Source organism: Manis pentadactyla, chromosome 1, assembly GCF_030020395.1.
Source record: "Manis pentadactyla isolate mManPen7 chromosome 1, mManPen7.hap1, whole genome shotgun sequence".
Lineage (NCBI taxonomy): Eukaryota > Metazoa > Chordata > Mammalia > Pholidota > Manidae > Manis > Manis pentadactyla.
In genome coordinates, this window is record NC_080019.1 from 48,069,963 (window position 1) to 48,093,627 (window position 23,665).

General features: G+C 37.2%; 1 protein-coding gene across 1 annotated transcript; it reads left to right on the forward strand.

Annotated features, from left to right (window-relative positions):
- The first annotated feature begins 6,637 nt into the window (after positions 1-6,637).
- On the forward strand, positions 6,638-18,816 carry LOC118925732 (xin actin-binding repeat-containing protein 2-like). The gene is given in 9 exon segments (XM_057497619.1): positions 6,638-6,890; positions 7,243-7,315; positions 8,194-8,327; positions 9,000-11,826; positions 11,829-12,298; positions 12,300-12,375; positions 14,440-14,557; positions 16,996-17,540; positions 17,543-18,816. Coding segments are annotated over 9 exon segments (5,205 nt in total). The 5' UTR covers positions 6,638-6,827; the 3' UTR covers positions 18,442-18,816.
- The last annotated feature ends 4,849 nt before the right edge of the window (positions 18,817-23,665 follow it).

The window sequence follows — 23,665 nt, forward strand, 5'->3', positions numbered from 1 at the left end:
TGTGCATTTAAGAAAGATTTTTCTGACTGTGTAGGATTGATATAAAGAGGGTCACACTTAGATGGAAGATGATAAATTAGGAGACTACTGAAATAGATTGAATACACAAAGAGTTAAATGGGTCAGAATTTCTAGGGTACAAAGGGCATTGATTGACTCAAGAGATTATTAAAAATAGATTGGCAGGGCCAATAAATCAGTTGGATAGTGATGAGGGAGGGGTAGGAATGAAGAGAATTCTCTTGTTTCTCTATTTTAATTTGCATTAATTAACATAAGATACATGTTACCTCTTTTTAAAAATATTTTCATTTTTCTTGAAATTTTTTTACTGGGAATTTCACTGTTCCTTGAAAATCTACATTTTAGCCTCTGTTATTGTACTTTTATGTTTGTTTATATTCCAGTGACTCTTTGGTTTTAAATTGCTTTATATCTATGTTAGATTGAAATATTGTATACATCTATGTCTTTAACATACATCTATATAAAACTTTTGGAAAGTGTCCCTTTATTGCAAATTGAATATTTTTATATATCCTGCTTTTTAGTTTGTCAAATAAATACTGTTAACTTATATAACTAATATATTTCATCACCCAGTGGAAGTGCACCTTTTATATGTTCTTTTTTATGAATCTTCAGCATTTTTGGACACTGGGGTATGGCTCTATATATACTTTCTGGAAGGAAAAGAGTAGTTAAGAGTTCCAGCAATTAAAGTTGTCATTGCTTATTCAGAGACCTCTGTTTTGAAGTCAAATATTCCTACTTTTAAATTAAGTACTTTTATTTAAAATTTTTTTTCTTTATAAATATGACCAAAGCATAATTGTTTTGAGTCAAGAGTTTAAGTTAATTGAATGATAATACTTCTCTCAAGAGATTTATGCAATAAACCTACATAATTCATGCATCCATATATGTTAAAAGTCCTAACTCAAGGGAATTTCAGGAGCATTTTTACTTCCATCAGATGTGTGTATATTTTTACATATTACACAGTTATAGAGATAGACAATGGATAGTTGGTAGGTAGAGAAATAATCATAGAAACTTTTAGTAAAACAATACTGCCTAGGCCTAGCACAATGTTGTGGAGATAGTTGGTGCTCAGTAGCTTTGGTAAAATAACTAAATGCCCAGGTGAAGCTGTATAAGATGATTCATGTTTAGAGATTCAGTGATTTCAAAGGAGAAAGTCACCACCTCGACTTTTTTTTTTTTTTTTTTGGTGTTTTGCACCATCAGTGTCTAAGGATCCAGCAATCCAACTAGCGCCCGCTCACAGCTTCGGGCAGGGCTACTGCTGAACCATATAAAACTGGAGGCTTCACTTACAAGTATATTGACTTATGTAAAAAGATCAGGAATTGAAATTGCTTTGATTCTCCTTTCCACTCATTTTTTTCCTATATGAATTAAAAATGAGGTTAAAGTAGTGTCTTTCATTGTCACCATAAATAGCTCAGCTTATTTTTTTGATGTCAGTAATTCTGCCCAAGGCCTTCTACTGCAGTTTCTACATGATGCTTGACAACTTGTCAGAATCAGCTCAGTCACTAACAACTCACTAGAGGAAGGGCATATGTAAACTAGTTTGCGTAGTACCATGAAAGACCTTTTTATAAAAAGGCTATTTGAAAATATATTTCCCTGTTGTGAAGGATTCTTTACCTTTGTGAGTGAGTGTGTGTGTGTGTGTGTGTGTATGTGGTGTGTGTGGTGTGTGTGTGTGTGTGGTGTGTGTGTGTGTGTGTGTGCGTGTGGTGTGTGTCTGTGTGTGTGTGGTGTGTGTGGTGTGTGTGTGTGTGTGGTGTGTGTGTGTGTGTGGTGTGTGTGTGTGTGGTGTGTGTGTGTGGTGTGTGTGTGTGTGGTGTGTGTGTGTGTGTGGTGTGTGTGTGTGTGGTGTGTGTGTGTGTGGTGTGTGTGTGTGTGTGGTGTGTGTGTGTGTGTGTGTGTGTGGTGTGTGTGTGTGTGGTGTGTGTGTGTGTGGTGTGTGTGTGTGTGTGGTGTGTGTGTGTGTGTGTGTGTGTGGTGTGTGTGTGTGTGTGTGGTGTGTGTGTGTGTGGTGTGTGTGTGTGTGTGTGGTGTGTGTGTGTGTGGTGTGTGTGTGTGTGGTGTGTGTGTGTGTGGTGTGTGTGTGTGTGTGGTGTGTGTGTGTGTGTGTGTGGTGTGTGTGTGTGTGGTGTGTGTGTGTGTGGTGTGTGTGTGTGTGTGTGTGGTGTGTGTGTGTGTGTGTGTGTGGTGTGTGTGTGTGTGTGGTGTGTGTGTGTGTGTGTGCGTGTGGTGTGTGTGTGTGTGTGTGTGTATGGTGTGTGTGTGTGTGTGTGTGTGGTGTGTGTGTGTGTGTGTGTGTGTGTGGTGTGTGTGTGTGTGTGGTGTGTGTGTGTGTGTGTGCGTGTGGTGTGTGTCTGTGTGTGTGTGTGTGGTGTGTGTGTGTTCCCTTTGTGTATTTTTCGGTCTCTTGGTCCAGGTTTCTCCTCCCCCCGGTGATTCCAGGTCCTCTCCGCAGCACCCCAGCACTGCCCAGATTCTTCCATGGATGTTCTGATCACTTGCAATGCCATTAAGGGGCCTTTTCCTGAGAACACTTTGTGAAGTGATTGACATGTTACTGTTATACATCAGCTTCAGTAACTCTGTTGACCAATTAAGAAATGTTCATTTTCCAAGACTGTCAGCGGAAATACCAAAAAATAAAATCATAGGATTTATGTGGAATAAATTTAGAATGTCAAAGTTTAAGCTAGATTTTCATAAATTCATACAAATTTTACATTTCTAGAAAAAAGATGTGATTCTTTGCTCCTGCAGACACTCCTTGATATTTGGGGAGGCGTCTACTCTCAAAGCTAAACATTGAGATTTGAGGATGCATGAGTTCAGCTAAAGGAGAGGGTCATATTATCAAATATGATAAGTAGACAACAAAGAAGTATACTGACAATATGGGAATATGAAAAGAGGCAGGGATAGGTATTCTATACATGAAAATATCAGGAAAGCTTTTAAAGAGAAAATAATTTTTGAGTGAAGATTTCAAAAGTGAATGTGGAAAAGCCTTAATCTGAAGCTAAGACCCTAGGGATGTCAATATTTATACTGTAATTTTTAAAGTAAATTTAGAAAAAATAAAGAAAACTCATGGCAAAATTATATATATATATATATATTTGAATTTGAATATATCCAAGTCTAGACAAACACAATACATCAACCACAAATCTTTATGCCCATCGCTTAAAATAAATAATTGATTATTCTTCCAAACCTTGGCTCCTTTGACAGTTTTCTATCATAAATAGCACATTATTGGTATTGTTTGTGTCTGACTAACAAAGATGCAAATAGTATTGGTACATCATAACCCTTTGTAGTTTTCTTAAAAATGAGATTAGTGATGGGTGAAATTACTGAATCACTGACATTGAGCACGAACTGGTTTTTCCATTCTTAATGAGGTAGTTATCATGTACTATATTCTGCCAGTCTTTTATTGCATTTTTTCCTATTGGATATACTTCTAAGAGTCACCGTTTCTTTCCTTATTATGCTAGGATGAGCTTGTATTTTTATTGGTTGAAATGTACAATATCTTTCCTATAACGATAATAACAGTGGCAGGCTGGCTGGGCAGAAGCAAACTGTTCCCTATACTGAGGTCATCTCCTGAGGAGAAGCGTGCATGGGGATAGAGGTTTGTAGTAAATTTAGTTAATATGTGAGCTGACATCAAATTGGTATGAGTGATGCAAACATTACAATATTGTTTTGCGATTGTACCACATTTCTCTCTGAGATTCCCAAATACGAGCATGCTTGTCATGTTTTTCTTTCTTTTAATAGAAGAATGAAAAAAAAAAGGAACAGTTGATGTCTGATATAGTGACTTTCCCAAGATTACAATACCTACTAGAGGAGGAAGTTAGTACTAATCCCATTTCTGCCTCCTGGTTAATCCACCTGTGAACAAAACTGCATTTTTGTCTCTCACAGCCTGATCTACACTTGAATTTCAATTTCAGGAACCAATTATGAAATTCATTAATTACTTTGTATGAATTTATGTATGGTAGTCTGGCCAGAATTCTTGGTTACACTTTATTTGTGTCATTTGATTTCTCCCTGAGCATTATGACATCCATCCTTTTAGCTAACCCTTTGCTCTATAGGCACCAGCAATTGGCAAGAAAATCTAAACTAAACTAGTTACAAAATATGAGACATAGTAAGTGATGGAAATAAAATTTTGGAATATTTTAAGACCAACTATATGAATTATAGTAACCAAGGGGCAGTAAAATTGATACATTGACACTAACATAACAAACTAGTGTAATAGTTACAGTTCTATTTAGTAATAGAACATAAGTGCTGGAGTAGAAGTGTACAACTCTAAACTAAACTTATGTACCCTTGCCTGTTTATATTGTGTCATCTTCTACAAGACAATATTATGTAGAGATGACAGGCATAGATTGTTTTCACTCAAGTAGATACACATTAAGTATAAAGTGCTCCAGCAAATGATAGTTTCTAAAGTTTGTGTCAAAAATACATTTAGTATTTTTCTACTCTCAGTACTTTGCATTTGTCTTCAACATACACATTCACATCACTAACACTATTCCTTCAGCCTGATGATAAGCAGCAAGTATCAGCAAGTGAAATTTCTATGGGTTCCCAGCAGATTTTTTAAAACCATGAACTTTGTGTTGAAACTAGTGAGTGATGGGAACAATGACAAGTTGAAAAGTATTTGCCGCTTCTAAAAAAATTGGCCCTTCCGTTGTTACACTGCCATGTTGGAATTTGAACCCAGTGTTTAAATTGGTCAGGTCATAATACTGGTCAGGCTCCTACTGTCCTTTGCTCTTTTATCATTACTTCCAATTTTTCTCAGTGTGTCATAAGAAAGTCATAGAATATTTCCATATATCCCTATAGATGGAAAGACTTGACACAGTTGTAAAGACTTTTTCTATCTGCAGTCTTCAAGGATTCTTATTGTTCCCTCTAGGCTAATGTTACTGACATCCTTAAATAAAACTTGATTATTCAAAGCTTCTTCTTTTATAAAATTATGATTCTTTGAAGTTAAAGAATATAGGTTATTTTCTGTACTCCCTCTTGAGAAAGTAAAGAACATGTTTTGTTCATTGTTCTATCTTCAGTTTCTAAGACATTCTCTGGCAAATAGGAGGTTGGATGAATAGTTTATTAATAGAAATTTGCTATTTCAGTCATTCATTCATTAAGTAAACTTTTCCTTAATGTATACTGTGTGCCAGTCATGTTATTAAATGTCATTGGATGCATGTGAATCATTAACACGGACTAGAAAACCATTCTGCTTAGGAAAAAACTTACACTGGGCTTCAGTTAAATGAGAGATCATCTACATTTTTTTCAGCTTCATTAAGGTATAACTGATAAAATTATATTTAAAATGTACATCAACATGAATTGATAAATGTATATATTGTGAAAAGATTCCTCCATCTTGTTAATTAGCACATCTAATGAAATATAATCTAAATTTTCAAGTGTAAACTTACATTTTGCCTTCAATTTTCTGTAGGACTTTCTGGAGGGCCTCAACTTTTTTTCTTGATTCTCCCTCCTGGAAAGGTGTAAAAAGATCAGATCTACCATCTACCTTTCAGTCAATGTCTGACTACCACTTACTTAATCAGAACTTTCACCCCATCTACCAAATACCCTTAGGAGAAAAAAGCCAGACACTACAAGTCCACTAGCAAAAAGAAATAAATATATAACAAGTCAGATCTCATAAATTAATTTGAAACTTATCCTTGGTTTAAATTATTAGAGTTTGAGAGCTTAAGACTAACCTGTATTTTTAAAAAACCCTTTAGTGCTCCTATTTGGCTTATAATAAAGATGCAGCTTTGCTCATCTGACTTTTCTCTAAGACAAATTTTTAAAAATCAGACCTCAAAAATAGTATTTATTTAGAGTCATGTAGATCTCAAGAGAAAGGTGAACTCCCAACTTCAAACAAGTTCAAAGTCATGCTCTCTTGGGAAGTCATCTGTCTATATCTTTGTATTTTGATGCTAAGATTTTTAGCAGGATGCCAACTGCCTCATCATATCTATCAGTCAACCGATCATATACTTGTGTCATATCACATTCTGTAGGAACAGCAGGGCTGGATCACCAGAATGAACAGGAACTTTAAGCTTCCATTTAACCAGGGTCACCTGTACTAACTGAACCAAAATCAAGAATAAAGAGTGAAAGATGCATGCTAGCATAATTATAGTCTGTTTATATTAGTTATGCTTAATGGTTATATTCTTCAATAGAACTCTGGCAGTGTCATCAAACTAAATGGCCAACTTGAAGACTGGCATGTCTCTCTATAACAACAAAATGTATTTCTTTTTTATCAAGGATGTGCATTTTCTTTTTGCAGTTCACTTTTCTCATACTGTTACTTACTAAGAAGAGCAGGCGGAATACTGGCTCCTAAAGCATGCCTTGTGACACCTGTCGACATTCATTCAGCTCTGAGACCCATTCAGGGCTTGTGACTTACAGAACCTTAAGATACTAAGTCTGTGCAGTTGTGAGCCACTACGTTTGTAGTAATTTGTTACAGCAGCCAAGCAAACTACGATACTGAGCAACCCTATTTTTTTTCCAGAAGACTCTATCACTGAAACTGCATTAACAAAAAAAAGTTAAACTTTGCAGACTTTTATTAAGGCACTGTCTATTCATTCACTCATTCATTTATTAATTTTCAGGAGGTGATCCATAGCAACCAGGTCGACATTTCAAGAAGCAGCCAGGAAATGGAAAGAAATGAACAAGAATCTTCCGAAACACACAAAATTGATGTTGTTGGAACAGAAACGGTAATTACTTAGAAAGACAATACTTTCCAAACAGTTCCCAGAATTTTGTTGTAAGCAATTGCTTTTAATGTCCTTATGTATTTAATATCCACAAGATCAGTGTCTTCCCTCACTTTGGAGTTGACAGTCTCTGACAAATAATGCAAGCACCCTAAAAATGAATGCATCTTAGGTGCCAATTCATACATGTTCTGTTCCAGCAGGAGTCCACACATTAAAATAAGTGATAGACGTTTAATTAGCGTTTCTCAGGGTGCACTGAAGTCTTGGATGAAAATCACTGTGAAATGAAGAATGTGTGTGCAGTACTGAAATATCTGACTTCTTAAGAACAACTATTTATTTAAAACAGGTCTCTCATCTTCAAAAGCACACTGAGGAAATAAACCAAGCTTCTCAGATCCATCAATATGTTCAAGAAACAGGTAACAATCTAGTATTATTTAATCCCAGTATATCTTTCTCCTATGTTTGAAAGGAGAACTTCCAGAGCACAATCCTCTCACTATGTAGGAGTAGTAACTATGACTCATGGTCCCAAAGAGGGCAGGGTAGGATTTCTATATATAATTAGGTTCTGACTGTGGTAATAGATGCAATAAGCTTCTAAAATAGTTCATTGCCCATCAACCCTGTGATGTATTCATCCTCAAAGTCTAGAAGGGAATAAACCAGTCACCTCTGAATTGCTTCTTGCCTCACAGACCTAGAATAACACTTGGTGTGTACCAGTTCCCTGATTATAGAAATATTATCTTGATTGCATTACTTTTAATAATAGATTTAAGCACTCTTAAGTCCAGTTCTTCAATCTACAGATATGAGATTAGATTACAGGCAAGTCGGCGTAAGTTTGCATAAGATGGGTATAGTTTGTCTTGCCTATAAAAGGGGAAAGAGAAGTTTGACTTTCCTGAAGAGCTAAAAGGGAAGATTTAAGCCAACTGTGACCCAAATATTACTTGACTATATCTGTATTTTGGTTTTGCTTAAGGAAGTAGGTATTTTCTGTTCTTCTGCTGTCTTTTAATTATTTTTCCTGACATGCTTGTAGAAAATTTAGTAAATATATACATTAAAATAAACAACACTTTCATCACTTATGACTTCCCATCCAGAGATAACCACTGCCATTTTTCTTCTTCTATTTCTTGACAGATACTAACTTGCAGAATGAAATAGTGCCATATGAATACATTTGTGCCTTGAATCTTTTTACGGGATGTTTCCCTTAGCATTATAATTTCTTGTCAAACATTGTGTTTCTTAGTTACATAATATCACTGGTGTTCTCTGTCTGTAGTCATTGATACACCTGAGGATGAAGACATTCCGAAGATTTCGGTTAAGGTTTTAAAAGAGCAATTTGAAAAGTTTGCTCAGGAAAAGACCCTTTATTCTGACAAAGAGACAGCCCCAGCCAAGCAGATTAATAAGGTAAGACAATTTCTCTACACAGAAACATATTAAATGCAAAACTGATGTAAATACATAGCATTTTCAAATTATTGAATGTTGGCAGAGGTTTTTTCCAACAGAAAAATATCCTGAACCAGTGCCTATTCTGTTCTCTAAGGAGAATATTATTCTATGTGAGGAAAGTGGTAGAGAAAATTTAAACTTTTCTCACTAGATAAAATTAGGGAAGTAAAAAGTATGTCTGCCCTAAAGTTTAATAACCAACATTAGTTAAAGTAACAAAGTCAATTTTAAATGTCAGATACTTACTCTGGTCTGTTTAAAATTCCAAGGAAAAGAAAACAACCCTCAAAAGTATTTTAAGACTTTTATTGTTTCCCTCTAGATTACTCTGCATAGCACATGAAGTACAGGAGGAAAAATAACCAAGATTATGTGTAAATGTTAAAATGCTGAGTCATTAATTGAATAGAGTATTGAATAGGGAGTAGAACTCTAAACGTAGAAATGGCTTATAGGAGAGACAGAGGCAGACACTGAATATTGCTGCTAAGTAGGCCTCCAGATGGAGCACGTCATCTGCTGCCCCCAGTGGGGATGTCATAGCAGCTGGACCAGTGAAGGGCAGTGCCTTTTAAGTCTTTACCAATACACTCATCTTTATAACATCTGATTTTCTCTCTCTTAAAGATTGGAAGTGACTATGAAGAGACTCTTAAGCCATCATCCATTGTGGATACCTCTTCGACTTCTTGTACTCCAATCAGCCAGAGGAAGGAAACATTGACCAGACTAACTAGTGACCACAGGGCCACTTCCTCAACACTGGTGCAAGATAATACCGTTCCTTCAGGAGGGACAGAAGAATTTCCTCCTCCCCCACCCGGAAGCCTTCAAACTCCAATAGATGTGATGGCATTTTCCCAGTCCCCTGAATTCCCCAGCCCTCCTAGAATGCCACCAGTCTCCAAAGAATTATGTTCTAAACAAAGAAATTTGTATGAGCTAAACCATTTATATAAACACATCCATTCGGAGTTAAGGAAGAACTTAGAAAAAGATTATATCAGTCAGGTTTCTGAGATAGTTTCTAGTCAAGTGAATCCAAGCAGCTCAGTTTCTGCAGATGTTCAGCAAGCCCGGTATGTTTTTGAAAACACAAATGTCAGTTGTCCAAAAGGCCTGAACTCAGAAAGAGAACTTTTGGAGTGGAATGAGATTCTGAAGGGGGAGGTACAGTCCATGAGGTGGAGTTTTGAAAATCAGCCTTTAGATGCCATCAACAATGGCTCCCCAGAGGAAGGTAACATCTCCAAGGGCATTGCTGATCAAGAAATCATTGCTGGTGGTGATGTGAAATATACCACATGGATGTTTGAAACACAACCCATAGATATGCTGGGGGATCATTCTTCTGGTACTGAAGAAAATGCTGAGAAAATTCTTGAGCTAGCCAGAGGAGATGTTTGTACAGCCAGATGGATGTTTGAAACAAAGCCATTAGATTCAATGAATAAAATGCATCCAAGTCAAGAAGAACCAGGGGTATATTCCATAAAGGATATAATTGGCGGGGATGTCAAGACTGTGAGAGACATGTTTGAAACTCTACATCTGGATCAACTTGGACAGTTTCATACAGTGGATCAGGTTCACTTACTGCAGCTCAGGTCTGAGCTCCAAGAAATTAAGGGAAATGTTAAGCAAAGCATAAAATGTTTTGAAACTCAACCATTCTGTGTTATTAGAGATGGTTTAGGTCAAACGCTAGAAATTAAAACTGTTCACAGAGAAGATGTTGAAAAGGGGGATGTGAAAACAGCACAAGGGCTTGAAACACAGCCCTTGGACACAATCAATAAGGATATCACAGAAATTAAAGTCATCCAAGAAATATCCATGGAAGAAAAGGTCAAAGGTGGGGTGAGCAGGGCAAAGTGGTTGTTTGAAACTCAGCCTTTGGAGAAAATCAAAGAGTCAGAAGAGGACATGATTGAGAAGGAAACAATTATGGGTACAGATGTCTCCAGAAAGTGTTGGATGTTTGAAACACAGCCATCAGACATTCTAAAGGAAGTTCCCGACGCAGATTCTGTAAGATCTGAAGAGATAATAGGGGGCGATGTACAAACTACCAAGCCTCTATTTCAAACACTTCCAATAGAAGCTTTAAAAGATAGCCCTGATGTAGGTAAACTTCAAAAAATTACCACCTCTGAAGAAGAAAAGGGGGATGTTAGGCACCAAAAGTGGATTTTCGAAACCCAACCTCTGGAAGAGATTAGAGAAGATAAAAAAGAGTACATACGAACAGTGAAACTTGAAGAGGTTGACAGAGGAGATATCAGAAATTACACAAATACCTTTGAGTCAAACAATTTAATTAAATTTGATGCATCACATAAGATAGAGGTGAAAGGAGTCACAAGAGGTGCTGTAGAATTAAATAAATCACTCTTTGAAACAACACCATTACATGCTATTCAAGATCACCTTGGAAAATGTCATCAGGTAAAGACAGTCCAGCAAGAAGAAATCCTAAGAGGTGAAGTAAGAAGCTGCAGGTGGCTTTTTGAAACAAGGCCCATTGACCAGTTTGATGAAAGCATTCATAACTTTCAAATAATCAGAGGAATATCTGCTCAGGACATACAGACTGGAAATGTGAAATCTGCTAAGTGGTTGTTTGAAACCCAACCTCTTGATTCAATTAAATATTTTAGTAATATGGAAGTAGAAAGTAAAATTGAACAAGCTACAGATATCATTAAAGGGAATGTCAAAACCTGTAGCCAGCCAATGGAGTCTCTTTATGAAAAAGTCTCATTAATGACAGACAGTGAAGAAATTCCTAAGGGAGATATCAAAGCCTGTACTTGGCTCTTTGAAACTCGGCCCCTTGATACCATAAAAGATGACTCTGAAGAAACAGTCAAATCACAAGCTGTAAAACAGGAGGAGATCAATGGTGTAGATGTTTGTTCAGCGTGTTTTCTTTTTGAGACAGAAAATCTGGACAGCATACAAGGAGAAGAAGGAAAGGAAATCAAGGCTGTGGAAGTAGATATCCAAGCTGGGGATGTCTCCAGCATGCGGCATAAATTTGAAAATCAGTCCTTAGACTCTATCAGGTCCTCAGAGGAAGTTTTGAGAAAGATCACATCTCCTGCAACACTTTGTCGCCAAATTAAGATAGAAACTCGTCGTAGGGACTCTCCACCTATAATTACAATACCGGTAAGTGTAAATCATGTTGATAGTAGTTCCTTCAGAGAATCCATGGAAGCGCAAGAGGAAGTTAGGAAAGTAGGGAAAAGGGCGACTTACATCCACAAAGACAGAATAAGTTCCTCTGGGTGTATAGGGCCAGATACTGAATGTTTTGACGCAGTTGAAATCATCCACAAAGTTGAAGGGCCCCTCAGGTCAGAGCACACACAGAGATAGGAAGCAGCCAACCAAACTGTTCAAATGGCTGAAAATTTCATGAATGACTGTGAAAATGAAATAAACAGATGGTCAGGGAATTTGAGGATGGCCCAGTTTTGGAAGCAAAGTCAAAGAGAAGAGTTTATGTAAATGGAGAAGCAAACCATAATATAACACTAGAAAGTCATACATTTTGTAAGGAGGAATTTGGATTAACATCTTCAGAGAACTCTAGTTTTACAGGCTTTTCAGGCAATCATCCTAGGGAACTGCAAGAAAAAATTCCTGTTAAGCAGCCTAGCATATGCTCTGAAACAAGGTCCCTAAGTGAGCATTTCTCAGGTGTGGATGCATTTGAGAGTCAAGTTGTGGGGTTGAAGATGACAGTTTCTTCACCACATAACTCAGAAGCTGGCAAATCTGGCTTTGACTTCAAGCATGCCCCACCAACCTATGAAGACGCCATCGCTGGCCACATTTTAGATGTTTCTGATTCACCTAAAGAACTCAGGAGGAATTTTCAAGAGACGTGGCAGGAGAGTCAAAGAGTCTTTAAAAAACCTGGGATATGCAACCTCAGATTCTTCTGCAACAGAGATGAGAACTGCCTTCCAAGAAGAATCTGCATTTATAAGTGGTAAATGAGCTTGGAAAGCATGAAGTAACATTAACCCATGCCATAGCTAAGATGACTTGCAGTTTCATATTAAATGAAAACTAACAGCTTCCCCTATTTGCTGACACCCTTTTCTTACAATGTTTGCTTTTACTACTTTCTCTTAAGCATGGAACATGGTTCACCTGCACTGTGTGAGAATAACAAATACTATTATGTAGATTATAGAGATCATTTATTTGTTAAGGTAAATAGGCTTTTGATAATATAATAACAGCTGTTATTGTGATAGTATTCATGATTATGTTTAACTGTACACTTATTAATAATTGTACACCTATAGCACATTCTTAGTACTTTTTAAAGACAATATTAGGTATATCCCTTGACCTATTATTGAGGTCATTTTAACTGCCAGAATTAAGTAGAGTTTGCATTTGATTTCCATGCAGCCTGGTAATAGTACAAGGAGGAATTTACAGTCTTCCTAAGTGCTTTAAGGGTTTTTATTGATTGATATCTCTGACAAAAGAGTAGGTATGGAATTAGGCCTTTTGTATACTTAATTATTGTTGTTGAGTTGGATAGAGTTAGCTTTGCCTCAGGCCACTTTCTTTCCTACAACTGATTTTTTTTTTTATCTTTCTTAAACCCCAGATGACAGCTCAATTGGCCTCGTTCACAGATGAACATGGACAATACATTTTTAACATTTGATTAGGTTTGGAAGGAGGGAGATTTAAAACATATGAACTGAGTACATATTTTTAGCATCAGAGAATAGGTGGTTTCTTTACATTTCCCTGCTTTTTTAAAAGTAACAAGGCTTCACAATAAAAGGGTTTGACATAATTAACATGCATCACTGGTGTAGTCCATTTCTTTAGGGAAACTGAAAGAAATAGCAGGCTTAAAATGACTGTTGAGATGAGCAGTTATGCCTCTAGCCTATTTGCAACATATGTGTCTAGTTTATCAAGTTAATATGATTTCTAATATGCTTGCTTCTGGCATGATGAGGCAAAGCTGTCTAATTAATTTCAAATGCTCAGTTCTGTGAAGATAGCTAGAAAAGATATAGAAAATACACAAAAAATGCTGTTAAATAGAGAAATGTGTCTCCTCCTAGAACCAAAAAAAAAAAAAAAAACACACACAAAGGAGATTACTTAGTAGCCCAAATTGAGCATCAAGCACTGAAGTGCGTATATTTATTTGCAACAAAATCCCTGAGCACATATGATCTTTCATGTAACTAGTATGAGAGCTTAGTTATTCTCACACAGTCCCTGTGAGGGTCAAAACAATACTGAGGTGAAAGTTCCGTGCCAGTTTTGAACCACATGCAAACACTGGCTAGTAATATGACTATTATTCACAGGACTTGCATTCAAGGAGAGTGGCCGCATGGGGCTTGTAGGTGCTTCAGCGCAAGAGAAGAGGAAGGAAAACTGTAAAAGGCAGACTCAAGAATCCAAAAAGCCCTAAAATCTAAAGTCACTTATATTAAGGACAAATGGCCCTGATTTTGATGTATTCAAAAGTCTCATTGCATTAAAGTTAAGAATTGGTGTCAGAGAGTGAATGCTAAGTCATCAAGGAAATATTTAAGCAAATGCAATATCCTTAGCTTGAGAAGATATGCATGTCTTTCAGAAAAATCTCTCCAGCATGCTTTAAAAAACTAAAACTTTGGATCAAGATGGGTGTAAACCTTCATGTCCATGAGGGGTCTGGTTATCTAGAATGAATGATCTCAGGGCTCTCTGTGGTGAGTTTACTGTATTTTCTTTCTAACGTATTGAAGTTAATGAACATATTTTACTCATGTATGTTTCCTTTAATAAAATTCAGCTTGTTCAATGCATAAATAATAGTACAGACACTAGAGAAATGCTGATTGGACCAGAGCCTGAGGATGGGCTGTGTCCAGAGAAGCACAATGAGGACACCAGTCTGAGAGCTTCCTACTTGCACTACATGGCCAATTAGTATGTTGTCATCTCTTTTGTTTTTATAATCTGCTTAAATTTAGCACCTCATAAGCTCTTGTAAATTTTCATTTTTAGAAACTGCTGCTCCCAGACAAGGAAATATGTATACTTTGTCAAAAGACAGTTTATCCAGAGGAGTGCCTCATAGCCGACATGCAGATTTTCCATGAGTCCTGCTTCAGATGCCACAACTGTGACAGTAAACTGAGGTAAAGTGTCGTGTGCTGTGCGGTACAAATCTTTGAAGAACCTGCCTTAGTCTAATAACATGAAGATTTAGACTTTTCCAGATCTTGCTGTCAACAGTTAACACAGCCACCAAAAGGTGTTCGTGCTCTGTTGCGTTTTACCCAGGATGGCTGTGACCTTCCTCCTTTTGAGATTGTGCTTTCCCAGTGAAATTGAGAAGGGTCCCTTCTGTCCAAACATGGAACCCACGTTGATAAGAAAAATCAAGGGTTACTGTGCAAATCAAGATTTGTTAATTATTACCTTCATCTAAAGTCTAGATTACACATTAGGAGTAAGTAAGCTTATTCTGTAAAAGTCGGATAGTAGATATTTTCAGCTCTGCATGCCATATTGTTTCCATCACTATTGAACTTTCCTGTAGAGGCAAAAGCAGCCACAGACAGCTAAGCAAATGGGCGTGGCTGTAAACTGATGGTCCCTGCTCTAGTCCAGTAAAACTTCATACACAAAAATAGGTGGTTGGCTGGAGTTTACCTATGTTTGGGCTACTGCATCTACATAAACAAATCAATAAATACATAGAATTTAGAATAAGGTCACTGTCAGATAAATACTCTGTTTATTCTCTGGTGCAACAGAAGCACTATGTCAACACAGTGACAAGCTCACTCATTTCTCCAAAACTCTTGACATAAATGTACTTAAATGAATGTAGCACTTGTAGCTATTGTCTGAGATGCTGAAATGTAATTATTTTGCTGAATCCAGTGGACATCTCTCAGACTGTATCTTGCCTGACTTTAACTGACAATGTCAACCACCTGTCATTGCAATGTTCTTTTCCCTGGGGTTCCATGTCGCCAGAGTATAATCGTCTTCCTCCCGCCTTCGGGGTTCCTTCTCAGAATCCTGTGTAGGTGGACTCTTTCTCTGTCCATCACCAAGGTGGTAGAGATGCTTACAATTCTGTGATGGGCACTTATTTTTCTCACTGTATATAATCTTTCTGGTTTATCACATCCACTCCCATGACTTTAGTCATCATTCATGTGTCAATAACTCTGAAATCTGTACCATGAGTCAGCTCCCTCCTTTGTGTATCAGATACTTCTATCTCAATGACTAGTATATATCACCAATTAGATTTCTCATAAGTACAACAAATTCAATATGCCCCATTATCTTCTGTCTACTGAAATTCCTTCCTTTTACTTCCTGATCTGTATGCTACTTTCTCAGTAAATTACATTCAAAGTAACTCAATGACAGACACATGAAGTCACCTTTGAGTCCTTCCTTTCCCTCATTCCCTACCCACCCCCAACAATGACCAAGTCCTATAATTTCTGTCTCACAAACTGCTAGAGATGTATACTTTTCTTCTTTCCCACAGCTCAGATTCCTCTCCCCAATGTTGTTTGGGGCATTCTTTTTCATTTCTGTCATCATTATTCAATTTAATTTCATTCTTCCACTCCCATATTTTTTTCTTCTCAGCATGGGGATCTTGTTCTAAGGGGATTCCAGTGGGTCAGTTTTGGGAATTTGACATCTCTAGCCTCTTCAGTCTTCCTACCCCAGGGCCCTTGCACTTACTGATGATTGGTGAGGGCAAAGCCCTTCCCCATTTCAGCTCTTGTTCTCTGATTGTCATGTGATACTTTCCAGGAAATGCTGGCTGGCTATTCTGTGGTCTCATATTTTCAGGTCCGTCAGGCACCTTCTTTTTTTCCCTCTGCTATCAGCCATACAGATGTGATGACTATCATGCTAGTCTTGTGGCTTTGGGGACTTTTCCTTACCTCCTGGTATTTTGGGATTAGTGGAGATGCCTTGTCACTTAGCTTTGTTACAGATTTTATCCATAAGTTTAAAGTTTTGCTATCTTGTTGATATATCTGTTTTTATGCGGAGATTCAGAGGTGTTCAAAATCAATGCTGCTGTCTTCAACTAAATTTGCTATTAATTGTAACAGATTCTCTATCTGTGACCTCCCCAAAGAAGCCAGACAAACAGCTGCATAGGCAAGCTTTCCATTTCATTCAAAATCCAGTTAGCCAGGAAGTTCAAATAGTTGATTTTTGTGTGTGTGATATTCAGAATTTATTAAAAATTGCAACCCTTCACATGAATCACTGAGTTGGCAAAGATTAAGTCCTATCATTTTGTAACTCCTATAACTGCATATTAATTACACTATCATACCTATTATACCAATAGCTGACATACAGCATGAAATTCATACTGTAGGACAGGTATCATGTAGGGTTTTAGTGATAACTATGAACTAATAGGAATGCTGAATTAATAAGCACCTTCTTCCTATTGCCAGTAAATTAATTATACTGAATCTCTGACTCATTCTTGGAAATAATGAATTCTCTTATTCCCTATGAATTTGAAGAGTACCTATGTAGAATGTTTAATTTTTTTTTCTTTTTCACTTTTTGGCAGTTTGGGATATTATGCATCACTTCATGGACAAATATATTGTAAACCACACTTTGAGCAACTTTTCAAATCTAAAGGAAATTATGATGAAGGTTTTGGACACAAACAGCATAAAGACCGATGGAATTGCAAAATTCAGAGCAGCTCAGTGGACTGTATTCCTAATGAAGCACCAAATATGTGTAAAAACAGTATAGAAAACACCCCCACACTTAGGGATCTTAACAAACATTTAGATGCTGAGAACAGCAAAGGGCAAAGGGATGAGCTGAGAAAAGTCAGGGAGAGGAGAAAACTAAAAATCATTTGGCCCCCATCTAGGAAGCTGCCTGAGAAAACCTTTCCCCTTGAGGAAGAACTCAAAATGAGCAAACCGAAATGGCCACCTGAAATGACAGCCCCTGCATCTGCTGAATTTAAAGATGAACTAAGAGAACACAATAACACTCTGGAAAATAAAGGACAAGAGCAAGATACTTCTCTCCTTGAGACATATCTGCAGCACATCCATATGTGTCAGAAAGATGTTACAGGAATCCAAGAAATGGAAGTTATAAAGCAAAGTAAGATGAGAAGGAAGGGAGTAAGAATGTGCCAGATAATCTGAATGAGGCTGAAGAAATAAAGAGTAAGAGGAAAAGTGAAATGGATGTTAGCAAGAATAATATTGGGGTTGTTCAGATAGCTGAGGAGAAAAATGAACCAGGTAATGAGCTTGATGATGCAGAAGTTATACAGGTTACTGACACTGATGATGAGGTGGTACCAGAAAATCATAAAGAGAATTTGAATAAGAAGAATAATAATTATGTAGCAGTCTCGGATCTGAATAATGGCAGGCAGAAGACATCTATTTTAGAATTTCCTAATCTATTACCACTGTCAAGTGAAGCAAACTGTGTTGCAAGTGACTATGTGATTGAAAACTTAGAAAGTGTACCCAGGATCTCTGAAGAGACGTACTCGAGGAATGTACCAGCTATGGCTTGCAAGAAGCAGGCTGGCAGAGCTACTGCTGGCAGTCCTGTGCAGTCTGCCCCCAAGTCAGTCCTCAGTAGCAGCTTAAGAGGAAAGAGGAACAGCTCAATGGCCTCTCCTCCTAACACAAATACCTTAAACATCAAAGAAAACCACTCAAATAACAAGAATCTATGCTTCTTCTTTTCTAACACTGTGAAAATTGCTGCTTTTTCCAAGAAGAATGAGGATCCTGATTTAATAGAGTCTGTAGATCCAATTAAAAACATGCCATGTTTGTATTTAAGAGAACTTGGGAAGAACATCAAACATTGGCATGGTGAAGCAGGAGCAGCAGGAAACACAAGCTTTGATGCTCTGAGCAGTGAATGTGCAACTAAGCCTTCATTTCCCAGAGTGGAGGACCAGTTTGAACAACTCACTGTGGAAGAGCAAATTAAAAGGAATAGGTGCTACAGTGAAACAGAGTAAAACATCTCTGGCCACTTGCAGTGGACTTCAGGCTTGGAAACACGCAGGCATGGACTTTAGGGATTTTGATGACGTTTAGTAGAACTTGTAAGCTTAATGTTCAGAAATCTCATGTCTATCACAATGGGATATTCCTTGTGTTACACCGTATGTTTTTCCCAATTGGTTTGAATCTACTTTTAATCCGAATGGAATGAAAAAAAATGAAACAATATGGCTATGTTTTCTGTCAAGTGGCACTTACATGTATCGCTCTCTTTTTCAACATGCCAGAGAACATCACCAGGGAGATTCTATTCTGCTAATGTTTATCATAATTCTTATACCTTCTCTATAATTTCTGCTGAAATAAAATTCAATCACCTGGGATACCAAAACACTTCTGTAACTTTTTTCCATATATATTATCACTCTAAACATATATGCTTTCCATAATTTAGGAAGTATTTGTCATGGAGCAAGTATTTAACACACAAACATGCATGCATAAACAAATGATCCTGGAAATAAATAAAATACTATACTAAAATTACAGTATTATTAGAAAATATAAAATTTACATTTTTTTTGCTCTACATTTTAAAGATATGAGAATTGTTATGATTCTTTAAATAATTACCCATATTAAACTATCATGGTATATGTCTATAAACATTTAATGAAAAATACCAACTTTCCTCCAAAATAACATGGAGTCCATACTCAGAAATCAAATGAACTAGAAATATTTTAGAAATTACTTAAATAAATTATACACATAGTATTTTTCATTGCTTACCATATGTAACGGAAAAGTACACAAATCATACCGCTGATTTTTGTCAGGTATTTTTTTCATCATAGTCAATGGATATTAAATTTTTCACTTATAAAAACAGTCTCTGGAAAACATGTCTTCAAATATTCTGCTGATACTGCCTTTCTGAAAATACATTTGACGATTCTGAGAAAAAAACATGAATATAAACTGGTGGCTTCACATTCATTTACAGTGTACATACATGAAAACAGGCCTTATCCCATATTCCCCTACATAAACACAAAATTGACTTAGTCTATTAAGTATGAAACCAAAATACAGTGTTGAAAACTATTTCTCTTTAGAAAGTAAAATAGACTCTCTCTTGCTAGTATGTTCCAACAGATACCTACAGTCTGAATTATTAGTCTGCTCAGGCTGCCATAACAAAATATCACAGACTGGGTAGAAAAAATAACAGAAACTTATTTTATCGCAGTTCAGGAGGCTGGAGGTCCAACACCGAAGGATCAAGGTGCAGGCAGGCTCGGTGTCTCCTGGAGCCTCTCTCCGTGGCTTGCAGATGGCTGCCTTCTCACTGTGTCCTCACCAGTCCATTCCTCTGTGCATGAGCCCTCCTGGTGTCTCCGCCTCTTTGCCTAAGGACAGGAGTCCTCATGCATTAGGGCCCTACCCATATGACCTCATTTAACCTTCACTGCCTCCTTCAAGGTTCTATCTCCAAATGCAGCCAAACTGGGGCATAGGGCTTCAGTATATGAATTTTGCAGGGACAAATTCAGGTCCTAAGCAATTTTACCCAATTTAATTAAATATTGTTAGAGTCTGCCATGAAAATGGCAAGCGGTGGAGCTACTACAATAGCAAATTTTTTATTTAAACTGAATTTTTGCACATTTGCACTTCTTTTCATATATTCTTAATGATGTAGAAATGACAATGTTTCTGCAATCATTTATGCTAAGATAATTCAAAAGCTTCCCTAGAGAAAGATGTACTTTATCAACAATCACTACAAACAGACATAATGTATAGTTTTTTAATGTTCGTAGATCTTTTACAAAAGTGACTTGCTTTTCAAAAATGTCCCCTTTGAATTCTGCCCAATTAATCTTGTAGCCCAGTCTACACTGTTCAATTAGGTTAAAACTTGGGATTAAAATAAGCTAATATACACATCAGGGGAAAACTGGAAAGACATAAATTGTTCTTGTGTTACGCTTTCATTTAATCAACAAAGTATTGTTTTAAAATCTTCTTAATCAGAAACAGTATCATATCAAAACTGTTGGCTGCCCCACCTTCCTTGGATGACATGTAGAAGTTTAAGAAATTCAAATATGCTTAAGAAATCCAAATGCCATTTTATTTAGTAAGGTTATTGGCCCACTCTAATTATAACCAAATTTCAAGCTAAATAAATAGCAAGCTTTAAGAACTAAAATATAGCTGAATCCACAATAAAAAATTCATTAAATTTTGTTGTTGTTGCAGACAGTGTATTAGTTGCTATGGCTGCCATAACAAAATGCCAATATCTGAGTGGCTTAAAGAAAAGAAATTAATTTTTTCCCAATTCTGGAAGCTAGGAGTCCAAGGTCAGGTTGGCAAGTGGGTTTCTTCCGAGGCCCCTCCACTTGGCGTGTAGACGGTCTTCCTCCCTCTGTACTTGCTCTCCTTTTATATAGGTCTGGGTCCAAGCTTCTTCTTTTTATAGTGATGCCAGTAATACTATATTCGGGCCCACATTCATGAACTCATTTTACCTTAATTATCTCTTTAAAGACCCTCACTCCAAATGCAGTCACCTTCTGAGACACTGGGGTTTCAGACTTCAACATAGCAATTTCAGGGGGGCACAATTCAACCCATAACAGCACTAACCACCTTTCACCTTTAGTTTCTATTTTTCATAAATGCCTATTAATATTACAAAACAACTCCTCAATAATTTTTCACTTGGGACTTATATCACAGAACTATGTCATATACTGATTCATGCTATAAAAATTAGTATTTTCAGGAACATAATTCTCTTTCAAGGGAATCAAAATGGGCATGGTATGGACCAAATGCTTTATCAGAAGAGGCTGTGTGATGGCAGAGCTTGGCGTGTAAGGGAGTTTGCATTATTTATTCAACACTGGGCCTTCCAAGGAATCTTGTAAAAATGTTCTATTACCCAGAAAATTGTGCTGAATTGTCTTTTAGAGTTTTGCATGCAATCAGTCCTTGTGACAGATTTGGGGCTCTGGACAGCACGCTCTTTGGATTGGGACAGTGGTTTTCCCACAGGGCAGTAAAACTGACAACTGCAAAGCTCTTACTTGAACCCTAAGGTGCAACCAACATGCGCATCTGGCACATTTCCCCCAAAACTAACAATTTTCTATAAACATCTCTAGAGTAATTTCTAAAGGCACATTAATGTTTTAAAGAACTATAAGGCAGGAAAAGAATACTTTCTCTGTGGTGTTTTGACAGTTACTGACTACTGATTACTATCCAACTAAGGAGTAGAAAACCCTTCTTCCATTGCCAAGAAAATGAAATTACAGAAAGATAATCACAGATGTTGAAGTGAAAGAGAAGTACGATAGACTTTTTTTCTCTCTGGAAATGTCATTGAGAAACAAAGGTGATTTCCAAATCTAATGTAAAACGTTTCAAATCTGCAGGTATTAACAATAATATGAAATCTTATTTTAGAAAAATGAAATTTACATAGTGATCAGAAATAGGCCATGGACATGATACTCAGATTCAAAATCAGAGCCGTGAGAGCCACGAGAGGTGCTGAGAGGTGCAGCAGCTCAGTCGCCTGGAGATAAACTCTAACAAAAGACAAAAAATATTTTTGGATAAATGTGATCCAATATTTTTGGATAAAAAGTAATTTGATCTCAGTTTAAATGGGGTCCTTTGGAGAGGCTAATGGAAGCTCCCTAACAAGGCCCATTACCTTGGATGCTTTCCCCAAAACATATTATGAGAAATTTTTAAACTTTAGGGATTTGCACGCAAATGAAGTGATAGAGGGAAAATAACAGTAGTGGAATATCTACAGGTCATTATCCTTGAATATATGACCTTTAATATATTAAAGGTCAATATCCTTTAATAAATGTTTGTAGAAAGTAAACCAATGGGTAGGAAGCCTAATAAATAAACACTGTGATGTCACCCAGTCAGAAGACATTCCACGAACACGATGAAGCCTTTGGTATGTGCTGGCAGAGTGATTTTTTTTCTTTAAAGGATAAATCATGGCATCTTCCACACAAGGTCTCAGACTAGAAAGAGAGGCATTAAGAAAACTAATCACAGTTGGTGCTTATGGCTGTAGAGGGAACCAACCCAGGAAAATGTATAACCACAAAGAGCTCTCTTAAATGGGAAGCGTTCAGAATAATAGTAATACAGGGGGAAATTTTTCAGGTTTGAAAACCAAACTGTGTTGATTTTGCCATTGTCACGATATACTTAGAAGTAAGAATGTTGCTGTAGACTCTAGGATGCACAGCCAAGATCCCCCTTCAGGAAGGAAGGATTTACTTCCACTGATGCTGGACACAGAAAGCCCTCACCTTTCAGCCCCCAACCAGGATTGCTTTGGCTGAAGAGAGCCATTTCCCCCAACATATACTGTATTCAATAAACCACTAAGGAAAGGACAGCTCAGCACAGCTCTAAAGGGGCTCACTATGTCAGATCTCACTGTAGGGTTGGCTGAGGTCTCCCCTGAGTCGACATCATAACTCAGCTTCTCCTTCTGTCCAATCCTGTTTATTCACCATCTCTTCCCTTCCCTGAATACCAAGAGCACACCCTGATAAGCCTCCTCCATATCAGTTCCTGTCTCAGCATCTACATCTTTGAGAACCCAACCTGGGCAAGCTGATGCAAGGCCCAAGAAAGCAGACACGGGGATATTTTTGGACCTGAACTATTTGCTGCCTGGCTGACAGTGGGCACAAGATGGCAGTACAATTGTTAAAATCAGCAGCAGTGATGAACTGAGATGGCTATACAGCTCGGAGCAAATGCCTAGCTTGGCACCATGTATCCAATGCTTGAGACACATAGGAGAAAGAGTTGTTCCTGTGAAAATGGAATTGAGCTCCCTTTGCTAAGCCCTAGACCTGGGAAACAATTTAACAAAAAGCTGACAGTGTAAATCACCAAAGGCTAAATATAATTTATTTATTTTTCATATTTATATATTTATATAGTGGGGAGTCTACGTAATTACAGCAGGCTTAAACACACCATACCCATGCTATAGAAAAATATGAGAAACACCCTTCCCTATAATTAGAGGTTCAAAACGATTAGTTGAGATGAATCTGTTTTGTGGTATCTATTCTGTGGTGACCCCCAAGGACTCTGGTGAATGTTTTTCCCTTTTTATTCAAAAGTCCTGTGTGTGGTCTGAATCCTGAACCAGAATACAAGTCATATACC